Raw genomic sequence first — 22651 nt, 5'->3', positions numbered from 1 at the left:
AAAAATATAAACAACCCCTCTCCCATATTTTAATTGCCTCATAATTGATTGCATGATTTTTCCATAATTTTGTGGCACGAAATATATAGAGACTGTTGCGTAAATCCTCTAAGTGGGGGGAAAAAAAAATCAAATTTCAGAAAACTAGGAAAAAAGATTTTGCTTTGTCTACTTTATAATTGCTCTGCTAGTTACAGCCCCCCACATCTCACAATCAATCAGAAGTGGCAGATATTTCAGTTTAGTCTATCATAAATATAAAACATCTTGGCAAAACAGAAGCCATCATTCTCAGTTGAAAAGAATAGTAAACTGAAAAGCAGAAGACATATTTCAGTGTATTATAAATAGGACAATTGTATTAATTCATCAGGAAAGCAAAGAGAAGTATTTGAAATGAGTGAAATGAGTCCCTCTACTGGCTGACTTAAGTAGGAGTAGCTGGTCCAGTTTCATGCATTTGGGGAACCAATTTAATAAATCAAAGAAAACATATTTTTAAAATGAAAATGAGGGCTATCCATTTTTTCATTTTTTTCTTTGTCATTCTTGTCTTTCCATTTTGTAAATCTTTTTTCTTGTATGGTCTGTAAACTAATACTTTTTTTAAAGGCAACAGTGTACAATATATTGTATAATGGTAGTGCTGTTTCCAGCAATTATATTTAGAAGATGGGACAAGAGGAAAGAGTTCCAGAAGTAGTTTAAGAAAACCATTGTAATGATTTTTAAAAAGATTAATAAATTGCTAGAAGCTGGAGCTTGTAAATTTTTGAAAAGAATAGGAAGCAGAAAAAACATTTAAAGAGATAATTTATAACTGAAAAAACTGATCTTTATTTTAAACATGAGCTCACATTTTAAAACAATTTGTACATTTTACAATATAAATCAATTTATTACACTATTCTAAACTCAGATATTTTGCAGAAGTCCAGGTATTCCTATTTGACTTGTTCTTTACCAAATCTTGTTTCCACACAACAATTCACAGAAGTGGATTCCAAGTCACCCAGAGTTAAGCCAGAGATTGATACGCAAGTAAAATCAACAGGAAATGAGAATTAGGCTAAGAACAGTTTATTTCTACACGAGGCTAAACTCAAACAATTTGAAAGGAAATGATCTGGAAAAACAAAACTTATCAGTGAAAATTATATGTATACTTATCAGTGCTTTGGAACAAATCATTCTCCCAATATGCCAGAGCTTGCATAGGTATAGTTAAAGTGAGAAGACTAACATAATAAAGTTTTCAACCCAAAACACAAGAAGATTAAAAAATATGCATGGAAAAACATCAGGAATCTTTTCAGGGCTAGATAACATTGTATGAACTTGTAGGAAAGGCACCCCCAACAATTGAAAACAGTTGTAAACTTTGGCCTATTTGTATTTTTAAAACATTTTTACTTCATTTCAGAGACATTAGGACATCTGGATGGTTGATGTCTGTTCACATTCCGTTGCTAACCCCTGGAATAAAATAGGTTGAAATCTTACATTTATGATTTATCATCAATGTGGGAATATGTCATTAGTATATCCGAATTATTCTGTCATGCAAATCTTTGTGTCAAAGTTATGGTTAGATTTGAGTCCTGCACATCACCAGCATCAATATATGATTCCAACCTTCTAGATGTCATAAAGGTTTGTAAAACTTCTTCACATCTTCAATTATAATTTCCCCCCCACTAATAAATATAGCGCTTATCAAGTAATTTACAGTAAAACACTCAACTGCACTTCAAACATTTAGAGTAATTCCTAAAAGAACCAGCTTTTTAGCCTATTAGAAAATGCAACATCTTGTGGGACCTTAAAAACAAATAAATAGATCACACTTTTGTGGATCAAGGCCCATATTATGTCACTGATACATGCAAGTTTATACAACATATTGAATTACCCATTGCAAGGCAATCTGCTGCACTGAAATACTTATTTACCTAGTATTTCTAAGAGTGAATCCAACTCTGGATTAAATATCTACTTCAAATCATCCAGTTTATGAAAACTGGAAATAAATGATTAAACCACACATATATTCACATACCCAAGTAAAATGCCTAATTCAATAAAAATTCAATATTAAAAAAAAGCCCACTTATTTGATTGTTGCCATTCTAAGAGACCAAAATACACTCACAGTGTTTAATCTGATATAAAATACTGTTGTATTATTCTACCCAAATCTAGGTAATTAAGATTTTTATTTTTAGTTCGGCCATATCTTCTGTTCTGCCACTGTGTTTGCTATATACCCCATACAATACTCAATAATTAGTATTGCAGTTTATGGAAACTCTTATAGAAACGATGAATAAAATAGGCATGTAAGAGGAAAGTTAACAGAAAGCATTCTTTCCCTATAAATAGGAAGCATCAGTGGGGAAGATTTTTCAAACAGTAAATTTTCCCAGCATGTTGTTCCAGAGATATTTAAAACAATACATCCATTACTAAGCAAGGAAATGAAGTTGGTGGAGAAAGAACAACCTGATCATGGCAACTGCAAGGGGAAAGAGGAAAAAAGCATTGGTGCATCTCTTTACCTTTGGTCTGTCTTGCCCTTAAAAGTTTCCCCAATCCCTGTATAACGATCAATACAGTCCCCTACACTACAAAATGAGTCTTCATATTTCTATATTTTGTGTCAACAAATTCTTTTAAAAATTCATTTCCATTTTAAATGAAATTGTCTCTCTTACAACATTTGGCTAGGGATTTTATTCTTTTTCCTTATAATATACAAAGGAAGAAATGGCACATGGAACTATACGGACAATCAAACTTGTTCTGAACTATTAATTATATAAATGAATTACTCCATCCCCTTTTGCACCATATCCCATTTATTTTCTTGACAGAGACAAGAAAGCATGACATTTAAAAATGTGCCACACACACAATAAATAATAAAGAAATGTTAAAAACATTGGAGAGGGGAAGGATTTCAGCAACATATCAAAATGGATTACTGAGCTTATATTTACTCAGGTACAATGGGTGAACATCAAATAAGTTCTTTATGAAATAGAGGCCATATGATAAGCTATTTAATTCACTGCATCATCCCTTTGCCAAGGAATTATCTGGATCTCTTTTGCTATCCGCTCTGCTATTGCTTGACAATTTGCAGCAATGATCCTTCTTGACATCAAATCAAATGGTCCTCCTAAAAAAACAAACACATACGTCTATTGAACACACGTCTATATATCTGACTTATTTTTACTAATTCACTGATAAAGTGACCTAAATCAGCAGAGATGCAAACTGAGTATTTTCTTAAACTATATTTGCCTGTTATTTCCAATTATATTCAAATTCAAAGCAGAATTCATGTCTTTTCCTCCAACAAGAATTCTGGCCCAAAATAACGCAGTGAACTTCCCTGGCTGACAGTTGATTAATTTGGCTCCCCAAATGTTCAATCAGCCTCCCTGATCATAGTCCAATACTTTCTACCACACCACAATGATTCTCTGGACTAGTCCAATAATCACGACAAGAAACAACCTCATATACAGTTTTCAAAATCCTGCAGTACAGAAAAAATGATGACTAAATAAATTTTCAGTCTTGAATGAAATGTTATCGACACCAATTCTCTATAGGCACTGAATCCTAGTGTGAGAACTAGCTTTACAAATTAAAAGTGGGAAAATCTTACGTCAATCACAAAGTAGCCATATTCACATGGCATTTCTAGAAAGATCTTTCTTGTTGTGGAAGCTGTATTACTGTGTGTACAATTTCTTAATTCCCATTTTGTTTGTCACCTAGCAAAGCAGTGGTGGGTCGTTTAGTATTTTCAACTGAGTTACAGTTTGTATATTACAAAGGAAAAACAAAAATCAGGATAATTCTTATTTTATTATTCCGAGCAGGGTACAACACAGTAGACATAACAGCATTGCATCAAACCCTTGTGATGTCGTCATGCAAATGCTGTTCTGATATACCTAGTTCCTGACATTTGACACAAATATGGAAGTTGCAACATTTGCACAATGATGTGTATCCTGAACATTTTGCTATTCTCACCCTCTACAAGGAAATTCTCAGGTTTGAAACCACTCAAGTTTTTTAATAGTCTTAGTCACGAACTGTTAACTGTACAAAACTGGCTTTACTTTGTTGTCAACATATTTTACCTGAGATGTCGAGCAGCACTCCCCCTGCTTCAAGAATGATAATTCCGGCTCCTGCCATGTCCCAGCAGTGAATCCCCATCTCATAATAGGCATCCGCTCCTCCTGTGGCCACCAGGCACATATTAACAGCTGCTGTCCCTACTGCTCTAATCCTAAAACAGGTAACAGAATTATTGCAACCTATTATTTAGGCATTTAAATTAATGATTAATTACTGGACTGCTGAAGCACAGAAGCAAACTCTGAATTTTGGAGAACTGAGTGGAATTTAGTAGAATAAAGTGCATGTACCTAAATCTGGACATAGCCAATATTGGGATATTAGTCTTCATAATAGCACATCATCCTATCTTAATTATTCACTACGTGCCTTTTTCAATCAGCTAGAATGGTGACTTTGCACATTATATATTTTGTATTACTGTGTACATATTCTTTTAATAAAGATAATGCATTAAATAGTAATTTGTCAGAACAATTGGAAATCAGCTATGTACATCATAGAGAGGTAAGAAACAAACTCCTCTGGATGGTGAAAATCAAACATCTCTTTTCATGATTTAGTGGACTTGAGGCCTTGTTTCTAGCTACTATCTCTGAACTGATGGCATTCAACAATTTATTTATGTATAAAATTTATAGGTTGCCTACCCCTACCTCAAGGTAATTCTAGGCGGCTGAAGTAAAAAATTTAAACATCTCCAGGAGAGATAGGTCAAGATTAAATTATTTTTAAACAGATTGCTCCTGTTGAATTGAAGATATCTTCCTTTCAATGCCTTAAAAATGTTTACATTAACATTTTCCCTTTTATATTACCTCCCTTGCCTTCAGCGATCACCTTCTGAGACTTTGCACATTATATATTTTTATGACTGTGTACAGAGATAATGCATTACATGGTAATTTGACAGTGCATTGGGAAATCAGTGACATTTGGCACACAAATCTCCAAATTGGCAAATAAACTCTTGTATTGCCACAAACAGACACACCTCTGCCGAAATGATAAGCCTCTATTCTTTACTCCTAGCCTAAATTTTTTCTTCCCTCCAGCACTGCCACTCATACTTAGTGTTCAAAATCGCATAATTTGTTGGTCATAAAGAGTAAGGTTAGGTTTACAATCAATGTTCTTTTTACTGTACTATATAGAACCTGCTTTCTGCTTATACCATCTGGAACAATGTATTGAATCAGAGGTACCATGTTTTCCCAAAAATAAGACAGGATCTTATTTTCTTTTCACCTCCAATATGGCCTTCCCCTTATTATGGGGGGGGGGTTTATTGTTTTGGGGGTGCAGGAGACAGCAAACATGGTCACCTCATGGCTGCTGTGTTGCGCTGCTGCGACAGTGCAACACAGCTATTTGCCCCTGAGGCCTGCCTGCGTCCTGCCGTCCGCACGCCAGGCTCTACGGGACCCCGCTTGCAAGAGAGTAGCCACCTGGCAACCCTCCACTCCAGTGCCACTCACTGACCCAGTGGTATCTCAAAGGCACCAAGCTGCGCGAGCACCTGTTCCCCCAGTTCCTGCAGCTTAGCGCTAGGTTGGGGGTTGGTGCTCTGCCTGGCCAGAGGGGGGGATTGTCCAAGAGGCTTATTTTGGGGGGGAGGGCGTATATTTTTTGCCCACCCCAAAAATCTGGTATGGCCTCATTTTCAGGACATATCATATTTTCGGGGAAACACAGTACTAATTTGGATCCTTGTGTGGACTGAGAGAATAATGGGGACATTCTCAAAAAAGCACTATGAAGCGGTATATAAGCCTAACTATTGCTCATCTCTTTGGAAATATCGGCATTGTAGTGATGTTTCATTACAATTAAATGCAAATAAATCAAAATAAAAAAGATACTGTACCCATGAATAGGAATGCTAAGGAGCTTTTGCATATTAGAAAGAACTGTTTTAATAACTTCTGGGTCACGGTCGGACCCCAATTCTGATACTAAGAGTGCTTTTGTAATGTCTGCAAAATAAAACAAAATTGCATCCATTAACTTACATTTGATCAGTGCTGTTAAAAAAGTCAAAAGGAACTATTTTAATATAACATATTGTTTAAAGCACATTGTTACTTATTTTGTACTTAATACCTAGAAGGGTGAGGAAAAGCCAGTGTCTACCCCCAGGCTCACTTAATGCTTACTCATACATGTATGACCTGAATATGAAGAAGAAACCAAACTATATTGTATAAACCTTTATTAAAGAATACAAAGTCCCACAAAGTTCTGAGCAATTCTCTAGCCTTGACTATTGAGCCTGAGTACCCTACAGACATTACATGAACAATGAGGTTGTATTTTATTCAGATATATGTACTCTCCAAGTTCATTCTCTTGTTGACTGTTCAAGTCATATATCGTCTGTACTGTTTCCCACAAATTCACCTTCTTTTAATGAAAAAATTAATTCAATGGCAAAGGCATAGGACATCTTGGCAATGCTTCAAAAAATTAAAAAAGGCAGACAAATTATCTGAAATGGCATGGAGGTATCAAGCAGATTGCTTGAATAGCACACCTATTACCAATTAGTACAGAAATATGTGCTAAGAGAACACATACAGAGTAAACTCTATTTCCAAGGGCCTTTGATCAATCTTTTTACACATTTCGCTCTTCATATACTTCTCTGGCTGATTGCCATCAAATGAGCTCATCTCTGTTCTCAAACGATTTGCAATATAAATTACATAAGTACATTTAAGAATGTACAAAGCAATTTCTCAATGCAATATAAGAACAAAAGAAGCCTGTGCGGATTTCTGAAAGACATTATTATATTTTTATCCTGCTCGTTTATAAGCATGTAACTCAAGGTAGTGAACATACCTAATACTCCTTCCGCCTTCTATTTTCCCCACACCCACCACCTTGTGAGGGCTGAGAGAAGAATTGACGCAAAGTCACCCAACTAGATTTTGTGCCTAGGACTGAAGCCTGGGGTGCCATTACACCAAACTAATTATTAGAAGAAAAGGAAGATTTTCGGAAGAAAGCCAACAGTAGAAAGGGCTATGGCGACCTTACAATCTATATATATATACCAAAAACAAATTCCTTGTGTGTCCAATCATACTTACCCAATAAAAATTTAGTTCTAAATGGCTGTGTGTGTGTATGTTCCAGCATAACTCTGGAACGCGTCAAGCGATTTCAACCAAACTTGGTACACAGATGACTTACTCTCTGGAAACAAATACTGTGGGGGTAAGACTCGTGGTGTGTGTTCTGTTAAGATACAGCCTGTTATGCCTTAAAATGGCTTCTATGGCACAGCACAGTAGAGTTGCCATGGTAATGGCTTCATAGTTCTCCACAAAGGGGAGAAAGGGGTAAGGGGGAAAGGTAAGGGGGAAAATACAACATTTGAAATTATGTTTGGTCTGGACATTTGTGAATGTCTAATACAGGATTGGGATAAATAAATACCCGGGCAATGCCGGGTTAACAGCTAGTTTTAGAATAAAAAGAAATTTGAAAAGTGAAAGTCAATGGAAAAGATCAAGATATAGCAAGGCCAGTAAAAAAAAAACCCTCAAAGGAAAGAATGAAAAAAGGTAAAAAAGCGGAAAGAACCTTTCTCAATTACAGGATGATATCAGCAACAAGGGGATGCAGAAGTGGAAACAAGCAAAGTTTTTATTTTTTATTTCATTTATTTATTTGTATCCCATTTTTATTATTTTACAAATAACTCAACCCAACACACCTTTCCACTATTTTCCTCACAACAACCACCTTGTGAAGTGAGTGGGACCGAGAGAGACAGTGACTGCTTTCAAGCCTTAAGTATAAAAAGAAGTTCTTTGGCAAAGGAAATAAGAAGGAAAAAAACTCAAAGAATAACAGGGCAAAGTAATTCCAAACTAATAAAGTGAAGAGCTGTTAAACAGGATACTGTAATCATTGGTGTGAAATAGGCTAACGCAGTCCTCAGCTTCCTCAATCTTATGTAGCATTGTGAAATGAACACACGGAAACCAGACAAAGATTTACCTTGTTGTTTTGACACTTGGAGTTTTTGTCCATTGCAAAAGGCTCCTTTCCCTTTTCGACCAGTATACATCTTGTCTTCTACACAGCTATACACAATTCCAAATTCCATCTGTTATAAGAGAAATGCAACACCTATAGATCTTTAACGGTCCAACTTTACATTATAGGAAGAGGTTGCAATGAAAAGATTTTTTCCTATTAGAAGTTAAAATAAAATGAAAAATCGGTTACCTGTTTCTTTACTACAAAGCCAATCGAAACGGCTACAAAGGGAAACCTTGAAGGTCAAAAAGAGAAATATATTGCCTTTGTAAGATGAAGACAGAAGCAACAACTGTAAATTGGAGAAGTAAAATTTGGATAAAATTATCCTAGACACCCTTAAAGAAAATACTGAAAAACAGGTTCTAACATTTTCATACCAAAAGAGAAACAAAGGTCATCCTCTAAGTAATATGTAGTGATAGCTGAAAAAAGTACCTATGCACAAAATTAGTAGTTCCATCAATAGGATCAATAATCCATGTGGGATTATCTGTCAAAATACTTCCTGCGCCAGCTGCAACGGATTCTTCTCCGATAAAGCTAGAACGAACAACATATAAAGACAGACAACAGATTGTAAATTCATAATTAATATACATGTATCATAAAGCAACACTACATCTTCAAAAGCCGTAAATCATCCAGTAAACTACTTTTTGGTCACTTTAATTTTTTTAACACCATCAGTCTTAATCATTACAAAGTTGAATCATTACAAAGTAATCCTGAACAACCAACTGATCCAATTGGTCCATGTAGTTAATACTTCTGTACTTAGAAGTATATAGTCTAGTGCAGCTTTTCTCATTCTAATATCCTCCAGATATGTTAAAATCACAATAGCAATACTGTTAATTCCTAGTCAATGTAATTGGGAAACAATACAGGCATCCTTGAGTTAAGATAGCAAGTGGGACTAAAATTTTCATTGCTAATCAGCGAACATCCCTGAAGAGGATGCCATTTTGGAACAGTCACAATTCCTTGAGGCTGTTCAGAAAATAGCAGCCGCTTCTGGGATGCATAGACCCAGGGATGCTGAGCCACGGAGTAACCTGCCCTCCTTCCCCAATGTGAGGTATGGAACTCTAGAGATCTTCAAAAGGTAAGTACTTGATGGGTAATGGGTAATGGGAAGCAGACCCAAGGCCCTATAGGAATTCACTGGAAGGAGAAGCAGTCTAAGGCCTATGGGGACTTGATGACGTGGGATTGGGGGAGATAGTTGGGGACATTGGAATATCCCTGAGATTGGTTATCAAAGTGAATTACCATGGGGCAGTGTTCATGTCGTCAAAACAGAGTCTTAAGTAGCTTTTTGGGGGGGTCTTAACTTTGCTAAGTGATCAGTTATAAGTCAAAGACCACCTGTATATCCAGTTTCCTTATTCTTCCCTTGTAACACTTGATTTATAGCCACTCAGTTATTATTGCAGCCACTCTGCAACATTTTCTCTGAATCTTTCATAAATGGAATCTCAAGGTTTTAACAGGGACTCAGATCAATGTAGCACATAGTGAATTATATCTTTCCCTGATTTGGAACCTATTTATTCAATTATTGCTTGTAATGTGGCCTAAATCGCATTTGCCTTTTGCGTAGCCACTTCACATTATTATGAAATTCAATGAGTTAACTGATGATAAGTCCAAGATCTTACTCATGGGTACCTTTGCTGAGACCTGTATTTTAGAGACATTCTCTTTTGCAATTAACATCAGAAAACACGCTGTACCTGTGTGATGGATATTTTTCTTTTATAGAAGATATAATCATATTTTCCACTTTTTGATCAGTGACTGTCACTAGATCCGCTGGAGAACTTTTAATCATGACGGTTATTTCCTCTGTCAATGCCTCCCGGATTACCTGTGTAGAAAAATCTTTATATGATTATTTTGAAAATAATATTTTTAATTATCAGTAAGACTTAAGTTAAAACCTGTCTGTTGGGGCAAGGCATAGAAGCAGCAAGCAAAATTATACTGAAAGATTCCGATTTAATTCTTATTTTACAAGATACAAACATTTGTAATGAATAAAAATGTAGAAAATGGAAGAACCCTTTCAGATTGTGTTCAAGTGCCATGCATAACTAATACATATGCAGGCACCATAGGAAGTACACAATTTTATAAACGAATTGGTTAAATGTTTTTATAAGTTGACCATGATTTAGGGTTTCTAAATTTTATATTTATTTTCATATTTTAAAGTATAAGTGATTTCTTGTTTGCTCTGTAAAATCCTCATTTCTTTGTATTGCTTAGATAATAGATAGAAATGCAAGTCAGGTTCTTGAACACGTACAACTTCTCAGAAAGTTAATATTCTTAAGCAGAGATGGCAGCTTAGAGCAGCACACGAGTGTCCCTCAATTCATTATTTTTGTAGTTCTTACAGCAGTACTGAAATATGTTAATACAGTTATTCATTATTGGTGACTAGCCACAATTTCCAAGCTGTGAAAGCTGAATTTAAAATCAGTACTTGAACACTTAAGCCATTTTTGAGAATGATATTTTAAAATGTTTCTCTGATCCCAATAGAAAGTAAATTATTCATACCTCTCCAGCTTTTCTTGCTAAAACAATTGCATAGTTCATGCATTCTTCCCAAGGATCAGCCATTTTGATCTACCTAGAATATAATATTTTAGTTATTTTTAACTTGTAAAATAGCATACAGTATCGATGCTGAGGGAAAAAAATCATTCTAGAATTTTTGTCTTTAGTCTGATTAACTTCATATTCTGGATTTCCTTTGTTCAGATTGTTCAGAGAGACCTACATGCAAATAAAGATTAACATTGGTGTGGCTGGTATCTTCGTTAGAAATTTCTTTGAAAAGCTTAAGGATTTTGTTTGCTTTTAAGCATTGTTTTGTTCCAGAATGTTGGGATCACAACTAAAAATATACTTGCTTGGAAGTAAACCCTACTGAATATGAAATATTTTTACATTTATGCTTAAAGATACACCAAATACTCTTTAACAGGTAGATGCATAAAAATATCTTTGTCCAGTCTTCCATTTTTTTAATTATGATCCAACACAGGTGATATTTACAATGAACAGATAGTTTAGGTAGATGCAATTAATTGGATTTTTTACAAACAGGATTTGAACCTAATATTTGGGCAGAAATCCACCCAGATTTCTTGATAGTGAGATCGGCAGCATATACATTTAATACATAAATAATGATGGATGATTTATGCCAAAAATGGGGAAAAACCCACCCTCAAATCTAGGGAGAACTCAATGACTAAAATAATCAAGCAGATTAACAACAATGAGAAAATGCAACTTATTGTACAGCTTAATTATTATAAAATGAAACATTGCTCTGAACGGAAGAAAAGCACATTTATCCTACGCACAGAGGGCCAACTAGGAACATAGTGAAGGGATCAAGGGGTTGAGCCCATTGTTGAATTCTCTGTTACTTTCCAAAAAAACCCCAAACAAATCCCACTCAAATTCTTTGTCTGCTAGCGAATACTACCAATTAGATTTTGATTAACTTGTGTTAGCTAATACAACAACTCAATTATATCCAACTATTTTCTTTGTTTTTTTCCTGGCCAAACAATTTGTGAATTCAGTATAGGATGGAAATAGCGTGAACATTTTCTGAAATGGGAAATGTATAAATCATATTTCCAGCATCCTTTGAGACAGCACATACTGAAAGCACAATCCTGCCTCTGTTAAATTCAGAACACAATTCTGACACTGTTAGATTCAATCTGTTTATCTGAAAGCTCCTTATTACTTTATCTTTACAGGCTCTTCCTTATCTTTTGCAGCAGATGAACCTTGTTTTTTAAGGCATCTGCTGCGGTCATAGGGAAGTAGCGATCTGAACCCTGTCCTAGCATTCCACAGACTCCTATGTGCATCAGGCTGGTAAGCTTCTACCCAGTGTTGCTCTAGTACCTGACTACTTCCTCCTTAATTATAATTAGAAAACACCAAATGGCAAAAGAGCATCTCTGAGAAAATGGAGCTTTTTCACCTTAGCTTCATTAGAGCACTTCAAGCAGAGATGATTCCCGCTATCAGGAGGCCTATTCCTCCAGCCAAGTTTGCAGATGGCTTTTCATGACCTTTCTGCCTTTATCCTCCTTTTCTAGCTTCCCCACATCCTAGTGATTCTGAGATATATCTGCCTTTCCTCATCCATCTTGCTGTTCCATGCAGAGGAAAGCCACCAGGAAATGAGGGAATGGCATGGTGCAACAGGATGGGTGTGGCAAGATTGTCAATGAACGTAGGCTTCTTTACTGTTTTATTGGCAACAGTGTAAAATAGCTAGCCATTTCCTTTTCCAGAATTATATTTTCTGCATTTCTCATTTTAGCATAAAGCTCTGGGATCTCCTGGTGGTCTCTCATCCAAGTACTAATCATGTCTGAGCATTTAGGTCTTCTTCCCCTAGGCCAGGGGTCAGCAACCCGCGGCTCTGGAGCCGCAGGTGGCTCTTTCCACCCTCTGCTGTGGCTCCATCGCTCAAAATATGTGTCACAACTGCCAATGTGTGATATCCGCCGGCACGCAATTTATTGAGCCAACCATGGATAAATCCAAGAAAAGAAAATTTTAAGAAAACAGAATGTTTAATTCAACTACATATGCTAGTTCTGTGGCCGCTCAAAAAATAGTCAGGCAAGGGAAGGGTTTTGTGGCTTTCGGTGTTTTCTTTTCTGTGGGAAACTGGTCCAAATGGCTCTTTGAGTGTTTAAGGTTTTCACCCCCTGCCCTGGGCAATCTTTCACATCTCACTGTCCTCATAAGGTTAGCAAGAGGATGGAACTGGAGTAATGATCCTCTTCTTTCAATGCTACTTGATCTCCCCTTGGAGCAAAGGGTTAGGTTGTCTTGGAGAGACAATTATTGGCTGAGGGTCCTTTGTACCCTTGAATGTCATTTACTGTCTGACTGCCTGATCTATCCTAATGTACATTTTCTTCAAAGTATAAGTGACACATCAAACAGTCCATTCTCTGTGCCTATTTCCAAATAAATGTAGCCAGGCCTTTAGGGGACATTTATACAAGAAACGGTGGGGCATCTACACTAAATCAGATTCCAGCATCCAACAAGGACGTTTGTAGCTTTTGAGAATTTAAAAAAAAAAGGGGGGGGTAGGATTGTCACTTCCTGTTTTATTTGGCTGCTGTTTAAACAAGAATACAAACGCAAAAGAGGACTACAAGTATGCTTTTTGAAAGTTCCGGCCTTGCATATTTAAGGGATCTGTCCGGAAAAAACCCCGAAATTTTCCTGCTTCCATTAAACCCAGCGTCGGTTTTTCTATGATCCAAGGCTCGACCTAAACGTACATGACACCGTGATAAGGGAGTTGCCACCGTGTTGGAGCGCAGTCGACTCTGAACCCTACGAGCTGCTATGTCAAACAGGAGAAAAAACAAAGAAATCCTAGAATTAAATCAGATCACGGATTAGAACAGGAAATGTCGCCAGCTCGGGACTTACCGTTAGGAGGTCAGTTTTTTTGCAGTAGCTCCCAGCTATTGGCAAAGCCGGTTCATTAGGCAACCCCCTCAGCGGAACCCACTGCGCAGGCGCTGCAAAGATTTAAGCCGTCCCCTCTGCTCCTGCGCTGCCATTGCAAATTGTCTGATCGTTCCAGTGGAGTGCGAGCCTGAAAGAGCGAGGCCCGGCTCGTGCTTTCATTGGTTGCCTGGTGTTCGGATGTTCGGGAAGGCGCGGCGAAATTCCACGGCGCTTTCCCGGGAAAACGAACCTTTCTTCCTACGCGTATTTAACCGAATAGCTGAACAAAATTCCGGCATGTTTACGTTTCGAATTCGCACGTGCATATCAGCCTGAATCGGGCACACCAAATAGGCGAATAGATCATTTGTACTTTGCTTCCAAATACGAAGTGAGAAATAAAAGCAGTTTTAATACAAAGATCTGTTAAAAAACAAACAATTTGCGCTTTTAATTGGAATGGATCGTTGAGTGTATTAAGGAATGGAGATAAATGAGGGTCAGAAGGAGAGATCGATATTCTCTGATTGTAAAAAATATTTCAATAAGATGTTACAAAAAAAATAGCATTGGGTATTGTCTCACCCTAAAAAAGGAGCTGCTGGGCACACTTGGATGATTTCCTTTATCAGTCTTACATTACTTCAATAAATATAAAACCCAAAGTAGTTAACCTTTCTTACCAATGTATTTCAACAAGAGTTTTTTTGGTTTTTTCAAACTGCCCATGAGCAATTAGTATATTAATGTTTAAAAGATATTTTGAACATGTATATGTCTAACTCTGGATACTGTGATTCATTGGGTTTGAGAAACATGGAAATATTTATATTGTGTATTAGATTAGCCAAATGTACTTTATGGCTAATCTACAATATCACCAAATCAAATTCCAAATCCCCTTTTTCATAAAAAGAGAAAATATATTGGAATATTTTAACATAGTATATAATTTATAAAATACACGTTATAATTTATAAGAAAAAAAATGGCCTCGTTGTTCCAGGATTTGTATGACCACACACAGCTTATAACAAAAATATTTCTGCTTCCATGGCTGATAGAATTGCAAATTGACTGTAATAGTGTCACTTTGTCTAGTAGTGAACATCTGAAAATATTAATTACATTACTTAAAATATTTTTGACAAATAAAATAGAGTTGAAAAAAATTAAACTGTTAATAGTTGATACAATTGTAAGACACAATCATAATGTTCCGTTGACATTTGAACCATTTAATTGATCCCAAATCTAGCTAACATCAAAATTAAATATGTAAATGAACCATAAATACAGAATTGTTTTCAAAATAAATATAAATGTTCCAAAAGAGCATCTATGACTGACTGACTTTACATAATGCATTGTCAGAATCTTAAGTAGATATATTTGAAGAATTTGTGCAATTAAAATTTTCTTTTGGCTGAAACAGTTACTGAATAATGTGGCTTCTATAAATTGCTTTTGTAATTAAAAAAAGTGCCAGTACTATGGAAATTGTATGTGAATCACTCTCCATTAGTTGGATCACAGGAGTAGAATGAGCAATACTTACTGAAGTACTCTTGTTAACCAAAGCTATCAAGTACGGTATTTCTATTCTTGCCAGGAATTTTTTAGTCCCTATCGTTATTTGATAAAAAAAATATTTATTTAAAACATTTATATAGTAGACCAGGGTTGTCAAACTCACGCCACAACAGTGATGTATTGGGACATTTTCCTACTTTGCTAAATTGGACGTGGGCATGGCCAGCGCATGACACATCTGGCCCATGGGCCTGGAGATTGACAGCCTTGTGGTAGACTACTTTTCAGACAACTCTGAGCGGTGCCTAAAATATTTTTTCAGGACTATTTGTAGCAATACATATTATATAAGCAAAATTTTGTGACATAAAGTAGCATAATTTTCCACCACGTTTAATAAACCCAACCCTCTTTTTGGATTTTATTTCAACTTCATGTATTTTAACTGGTTCAGAAAACAGCAAGCAAATAACACAATCACCTGCTGTACTTGAATACTAAGTTTATAATAACTCACATGTAGGAATGCATGCACAGATTAAGCACCACAGGTAGTCTTTTCAATTGATTAGCTGTTAGTCTGAACTCAATTTTCAGAAAATGGAAAGACATGTATGACAAATATATTTGCGCACTTTGGAAAACAACAGCCTCAATACAGATTTCTTTTTAAACTAAATTCCCGTTTCATCTTTGTACCGTAGAGGTAGCGAAACAAAGTTTTCTCATGTTCAATCTGAAACAATAAATTCAAAAGCAGTATCTTCTATAATTACTATAGATAAGAATCTGCATCTGCTAAAAATTCAACGTCATTATCAAGATATTCCAGGATTACATTTCCACCATTATATAGCGGCGATTCTTTAGAGTTTATCCACGATTCTACTGTGTGATCCAAAGGCAGGGCTTCTCCAGATGCTGTGTGGCAAAGTCTTAATTTCTGAAAATTGGGAGGGGAGGAAGTTAATCACTCTTAAATCCAAATATTTGGAATTCCCACAAAATTGCTTCAATTAATTTACCTTGGCTGTGGTTTTGTTGTTGTCATTTTTAAGGCTTGCTAAGCGGGCTGCACAATCTACTGCCTTGCCAATGCTCCATTTGCTGCAAAAGTACATGGGTATACTTTTATTTTTGCTTCCTTTAGGTAAAAATACTTGGAAATAGATTCTGTCTGTCTGTAAGAGAAAGAAAAACAAGATGCAGTGTTAAAATAGTTCCTAGTGGCATATTCCATTTATTTTATTGCTTTAAAAGGAACGTTTGTATTTCTCCACCAGTACATAAATTTCTCACCCCAGAGCTATAATTTTAAGACAAATTCCACCTTCTTCATTTCAGAAAATCTACTACACCTTACATATAAGCAAAAGTGTCCCGTAGAACCCTTGAAACAAGTTTAATTGTGGGATTAGAAAAAAAAATTGTTAAGAGAATAAATACTGCAGTTATTCAGAAATGTATTTGTCTAATCCATAAGCATGATTTACCTGCGGTACAGACTTCTCCCCACATGCGTGCATTTTTAGTTTCATCAGGGCCACTTTTGCAGCTGTTTCGGGGTTCTTGGCTCCTCTGCCTTTTTTCATTGAAGTGGCTTCTTTTTTAGAATCTAAAAATATACAGGCATTCACTGGGTTGAATTACCTATCCCTCTTTTTTTTAATGCTGAGCGCAGCTATCTTGGAAGAAAGTGCTGCCTCTCCCTACTTGTGTGTTTGAGATGCAGTCTCTTCCCTGATCTTCAAATCCTGACAATTGCCAATATTCAACGTGTGACTGAGAAGTGACAGCTTAGGAATTCCGTAGTATGAAAAAAGAAACTTCTATGGTACTGTGTAATTATTTTAATATAAAATACTGTGGAATAGCAGTATTGTTATTGAAAAAAGGCTGTGAATTATACTATCTATTCTTGCAGATTTCAATATATAGCAATGTATTCTGACCTTCCCTCCATACGCCGAGGCACGCTGACACAAGATTACTGCTAGACAATTTATTCACAGTAAATTAACACACCGACAAGACTTTGTCAGCAATCCAGACTTCCAAGATAAAAAATACACACAAGAGCTTCTCCAGCGTTAGCATATTAGTTGAATCCTGCAAACAGCCTCCTCCCAAAGTCTCTCCTTATATACTCTCTTGGAAGGGGCCTAATCACAACCACCTGGATCCAATTATCTCCTTTGTCTCTTTAATTGCTGCCGGCGTTTATTTGCCCACCTCTGCCGGGCATCCAGGACCAATTCCCTCTGAACCTCATCACTGCTCAAAGGCCTGATGTCTTCACCACTGCTCCAGGGCCTGACGTCATGGGCACACTCCCTTTGGCTTTCACAGCTGCTCCATGCCTCAGGCGCCTCCTGGTGACCAACCAGCCTCTCTGGTCCCTGCTCGGAGTCTGAACCCTGTCCAGGGTCCTCCACATTTTCCAGAGCCTACTCATAGGGCCCCTTGCTATCGGAGTCTCTTTGCAGCTCCAACGGCTCCTGCTGGGCCACAACAGCAATGATAGGGAGCATGATATTCATGGAAACTCAAGTTCCCAGAGCTGATCTGTCTTGCTTCATGCCAGGCTCAACAATCCATGTTTCTTTTCATTTTTAAAGTTTTTTAAGTAAGTGGGAAATTGCCATGCTGCAGAACAAATTCCAGTCTCCAATGTCATCCTTATTTATATTGTAAATACTATAGGGGGATTATAACTCTGGGCATACTTGGAAAAAAAGTAAACACTGGAGTATGAAGTGTGGAGTACTGCTTTGCTACAGTATACCATTCAGTTCAAAAGAAAGACTCAAATTCTCATTATAATCAACCGACTGCAGCTTAATCTCAGCAATTCCTTCGAAGCAGGATTTATTCAGCTAAAGGGCATGGATCACTGGATATGTGCTCTATTCTAACATGGAGTTCTGAGCACTCTATTAGAGGAAACAATATTTTATAAAATCCTGTACTTACCTACAATATTTTTAATCAGTTGCCGAGTGACAGTCATACGAGCTTCAGGGATTTCCAGTTTCTCACACTCATGGTCTGACTGATGACGGTGCCTGAAAATAATAGATTGCCAAATATTCACAAGGTACTTTACAGAACAATAGGATAAGATTTGTTTAGATCATTGTCTTTGCTCACCTTAAGCAAAATTGTTTTTCACAGTAAGCACATAAGACGGGTACAAGTTCTCTTCCATCACAATCTTTATACATGCATGGAAATGATTTGTGATAATCCAGTTTCATATGTTTGTTTTTTAGATTTGCCTAAGTAAATTAAAAAAAATACAATTTAAAATCTTATTTAAAAATCAAATTATATATTGAAATTATTAAAGTTCATAGTTTAAACTAAATGTACACTATTTAAACTACCTGGTGGTGACAACCTTGGAGGAAGTAACTAGTTCAAATTTAGATATAATGCCAAACTATAGCAGTTAATCTTTTGTTTATATGTGTCTTCTCTGTCTGTGAACTCCTGGATATATAAGAGCCAATAAGATAATTTGTATACTCTCCTACAAATCTGGAGTACAACTTGACTTAATAGCTCTTTGCAGGGAACTAGACTACATAGCAAAAACAGATCTCTTGCTGGTTATCTTTTGCAAATCCTGATGGCACAGTGGTTAGGATGCAATACTGCAAGCACACTCTGCCACAGCCTGAAGTTCGATCCTGGCAGGGCTAAAGGTTGACTCATCCTTCCATCCGTCCAAGGTCGGTAAAATGAGGATCTAGACTATTGGGGGCAATATGCTGATTCTGTAAACCACTCAGAGGATGCTGTAAAACACTATGGATTTATATATAAGCTTGCTACTGTTACCGCTCTTTACTTGAAGGTTTTGGTTTTACCCTCTTAATTTTTGGAGCAGTTCCCTGACTCTAGCAATTGGTCTCCCTATGGTGCTCTGTCTATCCAAATTGTTCATCAACAGGAAAGTATAATTAATAATAAAAGAAGCCAGCTAATAGTCAACCTCCAACCTATTTGTTCTTCCCTAAAGATTAGCCACAGAGCATCAGAAAAATAGCAATAGCACTTAAACTTATATACCACTTTACAGCCCTAAGCAGTTTACAGAGCTAGCATTTTGCAATTTTGGTCCTCATTTTACCCACCTTGGAAGGATGGAAGGTTGAGTCAATTTTGAGCCAGGTGAAATCTGAACTGCCAAATTTCAGGCAGTCTGCAGTCAGCAGAAGTAGCCTGCAGTACTGCACTCTAACCATTGCACCACTCAATATTTTGAGGCTTAGCTGAAAACTGTTTTCAACTGCTGTAATATAAGAAAATATTTCTTTTCTTTCATTGCAAACAGACTTGTGTTCACAATCAGTCTAATTCACAGTAAGGTCTTAACTTGGTCAGCCCTTCTAAACTATGTAATCTAAAAGAGCTTTTTTTGCAGGCATAAATTTGGCAATAAGACAACCTGGATAAGAAAGTTTTGCTTGCAAAAATATGCCAAACAAATGAAAAGAATATGAATTTCTCTTATTAGGTAAAATGTTCATAAATGTTAACTTGTAGCAAATTAATTAAGAATTATTAGCTTACCTCAGAACAACCATGAGCAGACAGACTTCTGTGTTGAATGCTTAAAAATAGTTTTACAGAAACAAAAACATGCCATCAATATGTGGGATAAAAGTAAACACTGGAGGATTTTATGAAAGAGTGACTTAGTCTTTCTTAAACTTCTCTTGAAATGAAACAGTACCATGTAATATTTAATACTTAAAATTTATTCTCTTTCCTTTCTCATTTCCATATTATTTTCTCTGCCCTTTACAATCCTATCCCAAATCTCTAAAAAGTCTATATTGCTAGACTATACCTTAAGAATTAATATAATTACCAGAAAACTCCTGAGCAGCCATCACAGACGAAAGGGAGGAAATCTAATATAAAAGAAATATTGTAATTATATTCACACTTTGATAGGTATAATCATCATAATGATAGTAAGTTGGTAGATCTATTCTGTATGAACACATTACTGGTCAATTTATATGCTAAATGGAATAAACTTGAGGCCAAACTGCAGAATTAACTAGGTATTCTTAAGCACAGTTTTTAATTTGTTGGCTTTAAAGAGGTTTCAGTCATATATTCTGAGCAGTATACTGGCATTTGTAAATCAGGTTGAAAAAATTTCAGTAATAAAATTGAAAAAAAAAGTCAAAGAATACAGTACAGTGACGTGTACTAGCTTTATAGAAATACAATTTACTAATTTAACTGCAGTGGGTTATGATTTTGTCTTTAGAACTTTCAAATAATAAAAAAATGAAAGGTAATTGGTGTTTCCAACTTGCATGGAGTCATGGTAAGAAAACAATTTCTCTAACTTTTTGTTTCCTAATTTTATCTTTTTAAAGTTACAGGAATATAATTTTTCAATAGCTGTATAGTCTCTGTGTTAAATTCTCAGAGGGTTGTGGTTGTTGTGGGGAGTGTTGTATAACTTTCGTGAAGATGATGTGGGTTATGCATCTAATAAGATACCAAGAGAATTTTCAATAATATAAAAGTGCATATTGAAACAAAATAACACTAAACAAATAGTAACACTAACAAATAATACTAAAGAACAATACGTTATGTTAAATGTAAACTAAGTTTGGAAGATTTTGCAGAAAGGTGTGAATAAAACTCTTCTTTCTTTCTCCAATTTCGTAAAACTTCTGGCCCACAAGTGCTTTGTTCTTGAATGCCTGGGATGATTTTCAACAGATCAGTTATAGTTAGCAATAGGTAGAAAAATGGATTTTTCATATCTCCTAAATTAAGCTAAAGAGGGAAGCAAAATGAAATTTTAATGGTAGACTGGTGAACACATCTCTGCTAAAAAAAAGGCTTCCTTTGGGACTACTAAAGCTAGGCAGATTTCACTTTGTACCTTAATTCTAGATTTTACACACATACCTTTTACACAAAAACATCAGTTCTTTGTTCTTAAGGACAGTTTAAAAGATTAAATATAAAAGACATCGTCATACAACGGATGGTTATTCCTCCTATAAGTTTTTTTCTTTAAAAAAAAAAAGAAGTTTGCTTTTCACTATGCTTTTCATAACCACAAACGCCCTTCAGCTGCATTTAACCAGCAGGCAAGCAGGCAGGCAGATTCATAGAAAGAGCCCTCGGCATTCATTCACCCTCCTCTTTTCGATCGCCCCCTCTTCCTGCACCCTGGTTTTGCACTCGAGGGAAAGTTAGAAGCACCAAGCCAAGTGTGGGACTCGTTTGGCGCTGAAATTCCCACGGTGACAGCCAGCCAATTCAGATGCAATGTTTCGCGATAAAAGTTGCAAGCTCTCGAAATACTTAATGTGGGTCCGACTCGCTCCCCAAGCTGCTCCTCTGCCCATCACTCTTGATTTTAGAGTCCCCTAACCTGAACCTCCCAACAAAACGCTCTTACCGAGCTGTTTACACTCTTCAACCCCGCAATGCTGCCCGATTTCCAATTCCGCCATGTTTCCCAACAGCGCATGTCCGCGGCGCCACCTTCTTCCGGGGATACTTGAGGACTTTATTCCAGCCCTCTTTCCTTTTCCCTTCCCCGTTGCTTGAAACCAAATAGGAGGCGGAATCGTCCCTGGCGTAAACAGAGGGGTGGAGCTTGTGCGGTAACTCATGAATAATCCATGTAGCTATCCCAGCAACAACAGCGAACCTATTTTGTGTTTCCTTCTGGAGATTTTTCGGCTTCCCATTCTAGACTTCCCATTCAGTTTAGGATTTCTTTGAAGTTTCTCGTTCACTTCTGACAAACTATGAAATGAACTTGTGATGCAACAAGAATCAATTGCCTTACGGATTGTGTTTCTATTTTGTGAGCTAAAAAAAATAAAATTTAATAGACATTCAGAATCGCTTAAGAAAAGTGCGTATGTTTTTGTTTTTTTCTGTTAATAAGCAGATAGCTGGCTTGTTAATAGCATATGCCAGACGGGAATCGGGAGAATTTGGGATTGTAGTTAATCACAATTAAATATGAGTCAGCAGCAAAGCCTGGCTGCCTTGACAAAATGTAGTTTGTAAAAGGTGGGAAGAGTTCTGCATATTATGTACTAGTCAACTTTCAGCTCAACACAATATTGCATTCTATATATATGCCATATTTTAAGATTTACAGAAGTTACTGAAATAACTATAAAAGGTGCAAAAGTAGACGATCAGTGGACTAGAAAGTGATATAAAACCATGTAGTCTTCGAAAATAATTTAGAAAAAATATGTTCATTTTTCTTGTTCAGTTCTTTATTTTGCATTAAAGGAAACATGTTGTTGTTTGATGAACTGCATTACGGCCCAACTCCTTAAAGTGGCACTTTAAAGCAGTATAA

General features: G+C 36.4%; 2 protein-coding genes across 4 annotated transcripts; both read right to left on the bottom strand.

Moving 5' to 3' along the window:
* Positions 1 to 1692: 1692 nt before the first annotated feature.
* On the bottom strand, positions 1693 to 14524 carry IMPA1 (inositol monophosphatase 1). 2 transcript variants are annotated; one of them, XM_014064963.2, is made up of 9 exons: positions 13723 to 14524; positions 10789 to 10861; positions 9957 to 10090; positions 8656 to 8760; positions 8407 to 8452; positions 8176 to 8284; positions 6032 to 6140; positions 4164 to 4315; positions 1693 to 3181 (listed from the first exon to the last, which is right to left on the bottom strand). In XM_014064963.2, exons 2-9 carry the CDS (start codon positions 10849 to 10851, stop codon positions 3063 to 3065), a joined length of 837 nt encoding a protein of 278 aa, XP_013920438.2. In that variant the 5' UTR covers positions 10852 to 10861; positions 13723 to 14524; the 3' UTR covers positions 1693 to 3062. The 2 variants fall into 2 exon arrangements, with proteins under 2 accessions (XP_013920438.2, XP_013920439.2); XM_014064964.2 differs by having other exon boundaries at positions 10789 to 10857.
* Positions 14525 to 15761: 1237 nt separating this feature from the next.
* ZFAND1 (zinc finger AN1-type containing 1) lies at positions 15762 to 21854 on the bottom strand. 2 transcript variants are annotated; one of them, XM_014064965.2, is made up of 8 exons: positions 21725 to 21854; positions 20156 to 20198; positions 19855 to 19894; positions 18427 to 18554; positions 18250 to 18341; positions 16770 to 16891; positions 16302 to 16457; positions 15762 to 16219 (listed from the first exon to the last, which is right to left on the bottom strand). In XM_014064965.2, the coding sequence occupies exons 1-8, from the start codon at positions 21777 to 21779 to the stop codon at positions 16052 to 16054; spliced, it is 804 nt and encodes a 267-aa protein (XP_013920440.1). In that variant the 5' UTR covers positions 21780 to 21854; the 3' UTR covers positions 15762 to 16051. The 2 variants fall into 2 exon arrangements, with proteins under 2 accessions (XP_013920440.1, XP_013920441.1); XM_014064966.2 differs by lacking the exons at positions 19855 to 19894; positions 21725 to 21854 and having other exon boundaries at positions 20156 to 20178.
* Positions 21855 to 22651: the final 797 nt, after the last annotated feature.

The sequence above is a fragment of the Thamnophis sirtalis genome, unplaced genomic scaffold, assembly GCF_051295495.1.
Source record: "Thamnophis sirtalis isolate CommonGarterSnake01/CBP01778 unplaced genomic scaffold, rThaSir2_p1.2 scaffold_2, whole genome shotgun sequence".
NCBI lineage: Eukaryota > Metazoa > Chordata > Lepidosauria > Squamata > Natricidae > Thamnophis > Thamnophis sirtalis.
The sequence above is the reverse complement of the archived record's forward strand: the minus strand, read 5'-3'. Positions and strand labels throughout refer to the sequence as shown.

Coding starts and splice junctions, on each gene's coding strand:
- IMPA1 (XM_014064963.2), bottom strand. CDS start 10,851: ATGGCTGATCCTTGGGAAGAATGCATGAACTATGCAATTGTTTTAGCA. Junction 8,761..9,956: donor GAAAAATATCCATCACACAG/GTACAGCGTGTT, acceptor TGTTCGTTCTAG/CTTTATCGGAGAAGAATCCG. Junction 8,453..8,655: donor ACTACTAATTTTGTGCATAG/GTACTTTTTTCA, acceptor TTGACCTTCAAG/GTTTCCCTTTGTAGCCGTTT.
- ZFAND1 (XM_014064965.2), bottom strand. CDS start 21,779: ATGGCGGAATTGGAAATCGGGCAGCATTGCGGGGTTGAAGAGTGTAAA. Junction 20,199..21,724: donor TGAAGAGTGTAAACAGCTCG/GTAAGAGCGTTT, acceptor CTTTTATATTAG/ATTTCCTCCCTTTCGTCTGT. Junction 18,555..19,854: donor CTGCTCATGGTTGTTCTGAG/GTAAGCTAATAA, acceptor TAATTTACTTAG/GCAAATCTAAAAAACAAACA.